The 9,653-nt window shown below is 30.9% G+C and overlaps 1 protein-coding gene across 1 annotated transcript; it reads right to left on the reverse strand.

The window, feature by feature from the left end:
* Positions 1-1,340: 1,340 nt before the first annotated feature.
* On the reverse strand, positions 1,341-3,646 carry LOC105840070. Its single transcript, XM_012686819.3, has 5 exons — positions 3,629-3,646; positions 2,976-3,239; positions 2,686-2,882; positions 2,319-2,556; positions 1,341-2,160 (listed from the first exon to the last, which is right to left on the reverse strand). The coding sequence occupies exons 1-5, from the start codon at positions 3,644-3,646 to the stop codon at positions 2,068-2,070; spliced, it is 810 nt and encodes a 269-aa protein (XP_012542273.1). The 3' UTR covers positions 1,341-2,067.
* Between the last annotated feature and the right edge of the window lie 6,007 nt (positions 3,647-9,653).

Here is a 9,653-nt window from a genome sequence, read left to right on the forward strand (position 1 = left end):
GAGCAAGCTGCGTTTTTCTTTTGAACCATCAGTAATACTACTAAGTCATATTGGCAGGACTTGACCACCCGGTCCGTTTTTTTTTTAACTTTGAAAGAGTAATCCATTGTCCTTACAAATGGGCAAGTATGTGGAGGCAGCGATCCGGGGAGTGGTGCAGAAAGAGTGACTTTGATCGAACGCCTCTCTTCCGCGTCCGGTTCATAGAACTCGTTATGGCAACATAAGAGCGATACGCGAGAAAGAGACAGGAGAAACCCAGGATGACTAAGAAAGGAAGAGGCAAGTGAAAGGATCTCGGTACGTTCACACGGGTGTACATGCTCGTAGATTTGGAGCCAACGACTACGCCCAGATACCTAGTGGATGACAAGATACAGGTTGCAGGCACTTGATCTTGGCGTCTCACGTAACTGGACACTCTGACCTCATGTCCATTGTCTGCCGATTCATACAGAAAGGTTACTTTCACTCTCTTCTTCAGAAGACAGTCTCGGCGATAAAAATTATTTGGAAATTTAAAAAGCAAATCTGCAGATGGAAGTGTGAAGTACTATGAAAAGTAAAGCAGTCGCTAGTTTCAAATTCTTACTAAAAATTGCTGAAAAAGTTCAATAATTGAATAGACATACTATAATTAGATTATTAAAATAATATTGATATGTCGATTACATGTTTAACTATTTTAGTAATGTTTATGTAAAATTTATGTGGCTGATGTATTATGTACATACAAATGCATTTGCATAAATAGATTGATTTAGATTTTGAGTCTAAATTAAAACATTTAACTGTATAATCGGTCAAATTATATTATATACGCATAATAATAGTTAACATTATACAATAATCAATAAATACAATACAAGCGTTAAATAATCTACTTTACTGCAATTTGTTTTGATGAAAAAAATAGATATGCTTATCATGATAAAAAAAGGTTTCTTTTAGCACTGTTTTTCACATGCACATTTGTTATTAGATGTACATTTTTCATATTTTTTATAGAAAAACTATACTGCATGTTTGATTAATTGTAGATATATTGTTTCTATCACACTCAAAAAAATAATTTTGCAACTTTAACAAAAAATTGCATATCTGTAAAAATTAGCTCAAACAGATAAATAATTAGCAAATATTGTATACCATATAATATGTATAATACAATAACATAAAAAGATTATTAATATACTTATTAATTAATATAATTTAATGTATGTATAGTATAGTTTACATATGTATGGTATATCACATTTTAAATTAATAGATATAATTTATAATTTTATTTTATTATCATTTTTAATTTTTTCTTTCTTTTGCTTTAATAAATTCTTGTTCTTTATTTTTGTAATTTACTATAATATTATAAGACTGCATATTCTTTACAACTTTTTTAAATTAGACCAATCTTTTGCCAACCGATGATAAGCTGTGCGAAAGATATTTCATTCTATGGTAAAGATATAACTGATATAACATTTAGAATAATATAATAATTTTATAGCTATCACTATTAATATTTAAAAAATATTAATATGTTTGAATTAAATAAATTTAATTTTTATATATAAGATATTATTTTTTTGTAAACTTATAATTTTTAGAAAAGGTTCTACCAACCGTTGATAACTGCTAGTTTGATTAAAAGTTTATTATTTAATTTTAATAACATTGTAAACAATATACAGATACAAGTAAGAAATTTATATATGACGATAAAACTAAGACTATCTAACAGGATCATTTTTTGATATAAAAACTCATTTGCTAGAGTCCTACATAAATTGATAAACGTATTTCACCACTAAATAAATAATTCAATAAATATTTAATAATTAAATATATAATGTGACAGAAAAGATAATAAAATTGATAGAGAATTTGTAAAGTAAACTGTATATAATTTTTATTGATGAAACAATCTTTACATATGTAACAATTACAAAGTTATATTCATAACACTAGAAATGCCCTATGTCACCGTCACCATGATTGAATATATACTGTTATTGATATGATGTTTAATGGAAAATATGTATAATGTCATGTAAAACGTCACGTTTCTCAGCCCCAAGGATGGTGAGCAGGTTTCTGTAAGCTCGCGTGCTGAACTGCAGCTGCTATTGCGTTTTCTTTCGCAGCTAACACATCCTTTTCCTGTTTAGATTAGGTCAGAATTAATGTCAATAGCTTATAACGAGTGTACGCAATAATAACAATTTTCCAATAAGAACTTTACATACAATAATATTAGCAAGTAGAGTACGTCTTATTTTATACAGAATTATACAAGTATCACATATTATAATACTTACTTTAGCTTCCTGCTCGCTCTGATTAATTTGCTTATCAACATCCAGTTTTCGCAATTCCGCGGCGGTGTTAGCCGCGTTTCTTTGGATCGCCGCGGCTGCGGCGGCCTCCCTCGCCGCCGCTACTCTCTGTGCGGCCGCCACAGAATCCTTTAGGGTTGCCAATCTCTGTTGCAATGCCACCAGCTGCCGAGCACTGGCTTTAGCCTCGGTCTCGGCGTACTGCGAAATTTCATGCGATCTGCACAAAGTGGAAATATTAGTGCGCAGCGCAAAAGAGGCAGACAGTGGATGCTACCACGTTGCAATTTGGCGGATGGAACGTTAGACGTAATGACGGGAAATCAGAGTGAATTAATTATTCATATACCTTGCGGCAGCTTCCCTCGCCGCCCCCTCCTTTGCCAATGCAATTTTCTGCTGAATCAGCGCGGCTTGTTTCGCCTCCGCAACTTTATGCTGAGCCACGGCAACATTGTTGTTCGCCTCCTTTGCCTGCTGAATAGCTCTCAGAACTTCGGGCGGGTACGCGATGCTGGGCGTACCGGGCGCTGGATCCTTCAGCGCCTGTCACGTAAATTGATAGCACAGATGTATAGTATTCCTCGAATCTTGCGTATGATGCATAAATACTTACCGCGTGCGGCGAAATACGCATACCTGGAGCGCTACATTGTGCGTGGCTTGAACTTGAACCTGCGTGAGCGCTACGTCCGGAGTGATCGTTGGATTCCAGGCCGAAGCCGCAAAGGCCGTAGGGGCCCACGAAGAAGGAGCGAAGGCCGTAGGGGCCCACGGCGATGGACCGAAGGCCGGCACAAGCCCAAAGAAATCAGGCGATCCAAAAACTGCCACTCCGCGTTTATGCTTTTTCGATTCCGATTTCATCTCCACCACGCATGCCAGCGCGGACAGAAGCGCAATCTACAAATCGTTTGATTTTCTTATGGTTGGTGTGAATATGAGTTAATTTTAGAAAATGGTTACTTAGGTCTTTTAGATTATATGAATTTTTTCAGTTTTATCCAATACTCGTAGTATATTTTAGAAATATAGGTTTCTTCCTTGCTATAATAAATATGAGATATTAAATGTATTATTAAAATCTAGAAAAAGTCAATGTGTGACGATCATATAATAAGATCTCAGTAACATTTCTTACGTAATTTTTTGGTATACATTTTTTAACATAGGTTTTTGAACTGTGCACGCCGTTGCTTTCAGTCTTGAAACGCAAAAGCTCTTGTAAAATATTCGTAGAATTTGGCTCTCATAAAATATGTATAAAAAAGTATACTTGAGCTTTTAGTTACCGTTACGATGGTCTTCATCTTGCGAGAAATATTGCTGATGATACTGAATTCTGCACTAGTGGGCCCCTGGTATATATACAACTTGTGATACGAGGAAGAATGTTCTAGCGTCTCCGGGATAATCATAGAATTAATTAAAACCATTATAGGTGTCCGTAAAAGTCCATGTATTGCAAACAGAATTATAGGTCTTTATTGTCTAATGACGATTTTCTGGAAGGCGTATGCTATACAATCACTGCACACGAAGCCACTTACGTCTTGGAAATCGATGAGCAAAGATTATATCTCGCCCTCAAACTCAGGAAGTAGTTAACCAGTTGCAAGTATGTATCAAGTACTTCCGCTTCAACGTCGACGTCAAATAAATTTAGTTAATAGATATTGAGAGGATGTTTGATCTTTTCTTAGTGAGTAGATATTGTTTATACGTATATATTGTTTCATATTTACATAGCTCTATAAAATCGTGAAATCATAACATGTAAGTAAAGAGAAAAGAAAAGAGAGAAAAAGAGAAGAAATATAAAAAAAATTATTAAAATTAATTTCTCTTTAATAATTTAACCATAATATTTAAAAATATGCATAATGTATTAATAGTCATTTTATAGATATAAATATCTAAAGCAAAATATATTATATTTGTAAGATAAATATTGTAATCAGCAAAATTAAAATAATAACACAATATGTACTTGAATAGTGGAACTATGATATAATATAAATTAATCCTTTCTAAAAAAGAGCATGGCATCGATACTCGCATCTCTCGAAGTATTGTTGTCGCTTTTCCGCGATGCCGATAAAACGTGTGTGAAGTTAGCATCTCAAAGTTTAGCATCTTATAAAAATACTGCAGAATTACTTGCATCCAGCATAGTTCTACAGTTCTTGATAGGTTTCAACAATAGTTCCGCTGAATTACCTATTTTAATTAAATTTTTATAAATGAGATGCTAACTTCCAGAATCACATAATAGCATCTCAACGAATTTCGAATATACGACCACAGAGAAGACTAAACCTATAGAGTTCTATCGTTTAGAGACGTCCTATCAATAGTTCTGACGATTAAATTAATGAAAAAATAATTTTTTGTTACAAAACATACGCATATATGAGTGTACGTTTGCGCACGTAGATTTGGTGTAACTAGCATCTCAGACAGACAAAATTAATTAATTAAAAAATTTTAAAAGTATTTTTCAACAACTATCTAAATGGAAAACTTATATTTATAGGTCTAGACATGAGATGCTGGTTGAATATCGACAGTTCTATTTCTTTTAACGCAGTTCCCATATAGATACGGACGCGTACAATAATTTTCTAGAAAATTTCGGTAATATAAATAATTAAAACATTTTTTAAACAATTATTTTACCCGGAAAACTTGAATTTTGAGAGCTAGACGTGAGATGCTGATCAAATATCGACAGTTCTATTTATTTTAACGCAGTTCTCATATTGTTCAGGACGCGTACAATAGTTTTTTAAAAAGTTACGTTGTTATAATTAATTAGAACATTTTTTAAACAATTATTATGCCCGAAAAACTTGAATTTTGAAGTCTAGACGTGAAGTGCTAATCGAATATCGACAGATTAATTTATTTTAACGCAGTTTTCATATAGTTCCGGACGCGTACTATAATTTTCTAAAAAGTTCCGGGGATATAATTAATTAAAACACTTTTTAAACAATTATTTTGCCCTGAAAACTTGAATTTTGAAGGCTAGACGTAAAGTGCTAATCAAATATCGAAAGATTAATTTATTTTAACGCAGTATTCATATAATTTCGGACGCGTGCAATAATTTTCTATAGAGATAAAGTGTTATAATTAATAAAAACATTTTTTAAACAATTATTTTTCCCCAAAAACTTGAATTTTGAGGGCTAGACGTGTAGTGCTAATCGAATATCGACAGATTAATTTATTTTAACGCAGTATTCATATAGTTCCAGACGCGTGCAATAATTTTCTATAGAGACAAGGTGTTATAATTAATAAAAACATTTTTTAAACAATTATTTTTCCCCAAAAACTTAAATTTTGAGGGCTAGACGTGTAGTGCTAATCGAATATCGACAGATTAATTTATTTTAATGCAGTATTCATATAGTTCCGGACGCGTGCAATAATTTTCTATAGAAATAAGGTGTTATAATTAATTATAACATTTTTTAAACAATTATTTTTCCCAAAAAACCTGAATTTTGAGGGCTAGACGTATAGTGCTAATCGAATATCGACAGATTAATTTATTCTAACGCAGTTTTCATATAGCTCCGGACGCGTAAAATAGTTTTCTAAAAAGTTATTGTATTATAATTAATTAAAACATTTTTTAAACAATTATTTTTCCCTGAAAACTTGAATTTTGAAGGCTAGACGTAAAGTGCTAATCGAATATCGACAGATTAATTTATTTTAACGCAGTATTCATATAGTTCCGGACGCGTGCAATAATTTTCTATAGAGATAAGGTGTTATAATTAATTATAACATTTTTTAAACAATTATTTTTCCCAAAAAACCTGAATTTTGAGGGCTAGACGTGTAGTGCTAATCGAATATCGACAGATTAATTTATTCTAACGCAGTTTTCATATAGTTCCGGACGCGTACAATAGTTTTCTAAAAAGTTATTGTGTTATAATTAATTAAAACATTTTTTAAACAATTATTTTTCCCTGAAAACTTGAATTTTGAAGGCTAGACGTAAAGTGCTAATCGAATATCGACAGATTAATTTATTTTAACGCAGTATTCATATAGTTCCGGACGCGTGCAATAATTTTCTATAGAGATAAGGTGTTATAATTAATAAAAACATTTTTTAAACAATTATTTTTCCCCAAAAACTTGAATTTTGAAGGCTAGACGTGTAGTGCTAATCGAATATCGACAGATTAATTTATTTTAATGCAGTATTCATATAGTTCCGGACGCGTGCAATAATTTTCTATAGAGATAAGTTGTTATAATTAATTATAACATTTTTTAAACAATTATTTTTCCCAAAAAACCTGAATTTTGAGAGCTAGACGTGTAGTGCTAATCGAATATCGACAGATTAATTTATTCTAACGCAGTTTTCATATAGTTCCGGACGCGTACAATAGTTTTCTAAAAAGTTATTCTGTTATAATTAATTAAAACATTTTTTAAACAATTATTTTTCCCCAAAACTTGAATTTTGAGGGCTAGACGTGTAGTGCTAATCGAATATCGACAGATTAATTTATTTTAATGCAGTATTCATATAGTTCCGGACGCGTGCAATAATTTTCTATAGAGATAAGGTGTTATAATTAATTATAACATTTTTTAAACAATTATTTTTCCCAAAAAACCTGAATTTTGAGGGCTAGACGTGTAGTGCTAATCGAATATCGACAGATTAATTTATTCTAATGCAGTTTTCATATAGTTCCGGACGCGTACAATAGTTTTCTAAAAAGTTATTGTGTTATAATTAATTAAAACATTTTTTAAACAATTATTTTTCCCTGAAAACTTGAATTTTGAAGGCTAGACGTAAAGTGCTAATCGAATATCGACAGATTAATTTATTTTAACGCAGTATTCATATAGTTCCGGACGCGTGCAATAATTTTCTATAGAGATAAGATGTTATAATTAATAAAAACATTTTTTAAACAATTATTTTTCCCCAAAAACTTGAATTTTGAGGGCTAGACGTGTAGTGCTAATCGAATATCGACAGATTAATTTATTTTAATGCAGTATTCATATAGTTCCGGACGCGTGCAATAATTTTCTATAGAGATAAGGTGTTATAATTAATAAAAACATTTTTTAAACAATTATTTTTCCCCAAAAACTTGAATTTTGAGGGCTAGACGTGTAGTGCTAATTGAATATCGACAGATTAATTTATTTTAATGCAGTATTCATATAGTTCCAGACGCGTGCAATAATTTTCTATAGAGATAAGGTGTTATAATTAATTATAACATTTTTTAAACAATTATTTTTCCCAAAAAACCTGAATTTTGAAGGCTAGACGTGTAGTGCTAATCGAATATCGACAGATTAATTTATTCTAACGCAGTTTTCATATAGTTCCGGACGCGTACAATAGTTTTTTAAAAAGTTATTGTGTTATAATTAATTAAAAACATTTTTTAAACAATTATTTTTCCCTGAAAACTTGAATTTTGAAGGCTAGACGTATAGTGCTAATCGAATATCGACAGATTAATTTATTTTAACGCAGTATTCATATAGTTCCGGACGCGTGCAATAATTTTCTATAGAGATAAGATGTTATAATTAATAAAACATTTTTTAAACAATTATTTTTCCCCAAAAACTTGAATTTTGAGGGCTAGACGTGTAGTGCTAATCGAATATCGACAGATTAATTTATTTTAATGCAGTATTCATATAGTTCCGGACGCGTGCAATAATTTTCTATAAAGATAAGTTGTTATAATTAATTATAACATTTTTTAAACAATTATTTTTCCCAAAAAACCTGAATTTTGAGGGCTAGACGTGTAGTGCTAATCGAATATCGACAGATTAATTTATTCTAACGCAGTTTTCATATAGTTCCGGACGCGTACAATAGTTTTCTAAAAAGTTATTCTGTTATAATTAATTAAAACATTTTTTAAACAATTATTTTTCTCTGAAAACTTGAATTTTGAAGGCTAGACGTAAAGTGCTAATCGAATATCGACAGATTAATTTATTTTAACGCAGTATTCATATAGTTCCGGACGCGTGCAATAATTTTCTATAGAGATAAGGTGTTATAATTAATAAAAACATTTTTTAAACAATTATTATTCCCCAAAAACTTGAATTTTGAGGGCTAGACGTGTAGTGCTAATCGAATATCGACAGATTAATTTATTTTAATGCAGTATTCATATAGTTCCGGACGCGTGCAATAATTTTCTATAGAGATAAGGTGTTATAATTAATTATAACATTTTTTAAACAATTATTTTTCCCAAAAAACCTGAATTTTGAGGGCTAGACGTGTAGTGCTAATCGAATATCGACAGATTAATTTATTCTAACGCAGTTTTCATATAGTTCCGGATGCGTACAATAGTTTTCTAAAAAGTTATTGTGTTATAATTAATTAAAACATTTTTTAAACAATTATTTTTCCCCAAAAACTTGAATTTTGAGGGCTAGACGTGTAGTGCTAATCGAATATCGACAGATTAATTTATTTTAATGCAGTATTCATATAGTTCCGGACGCGTGCAATAATTTTCTATAGAGATAAGGTGTTATAATTAATTATAACATTTTTTAAACAATTATTTTTCCCAAAAAATCTGAATTTTGAGGGCTAGACGTGTAGTGCTAATCGAATATCGACAGATTAATTTATTTTAATGCAGTATTCATATAGTTCCGGACGCGAGCAATAATTTTCTATAGAGATAAGTTGTTATAATTAATTATAACATTTTTTAAACAATTATTTTTCCCAAAAAACCTGAATTTGAGGGCTAGACGTGTAGTGCTAATCGAATATCGACAGATTAATTTATTCTAACGCAGTTTTCATATAGTTCCGGACGCGTACAATAGTTTTCTAAAAAGTTATTGTGTTATAATTAATTAAAACATTTTTTAAACAATTATTTTCCCCTAAAAACTTAAATTTTGAAGGCTAGACGTAAAGTGCTAATCGAATATCGACAGATTAATTTATTTTAACGCAGTATTCATATAGTTCCGGACGCGTGCAATAATTTTCTATAGAGATAAGGTGTTATAATTAATAAAAACATTTTTTAAACAATTATTTTTCCCCAAAAACTTGAATTTTGAAGGCTAGACGTAAAGTGCTAATCGAATATCGACAGATTAATTTATTTTAACGCAGTATTCATATAGTTCCGGACGCGTGCAATAATTTTCTATAGAGATAAGGTGTTATAATTAATAAAAACATTTTTTAAACAATTATTTTTCCCCAAAAACTTGAATTTTGAGGGCTAGACGTGTAGTGCTAATCGAATA

Source organism: Monomorium pharaonis, chromosome 7 (genome assembly GCF_013373865.1).
Source record: "Monomorium pharaonis isolate MP-MQ-018 chromosome 7, ASM1337386v2, whole genome shotgun sequence".
In the NCBI taxonomy this organism is placed as follows: Eukaryota; Metazoa; Arthropoda; class Insecta; order Hymenoptera; family Formicidae; genus Monomorium; species Monomorium pharaonis.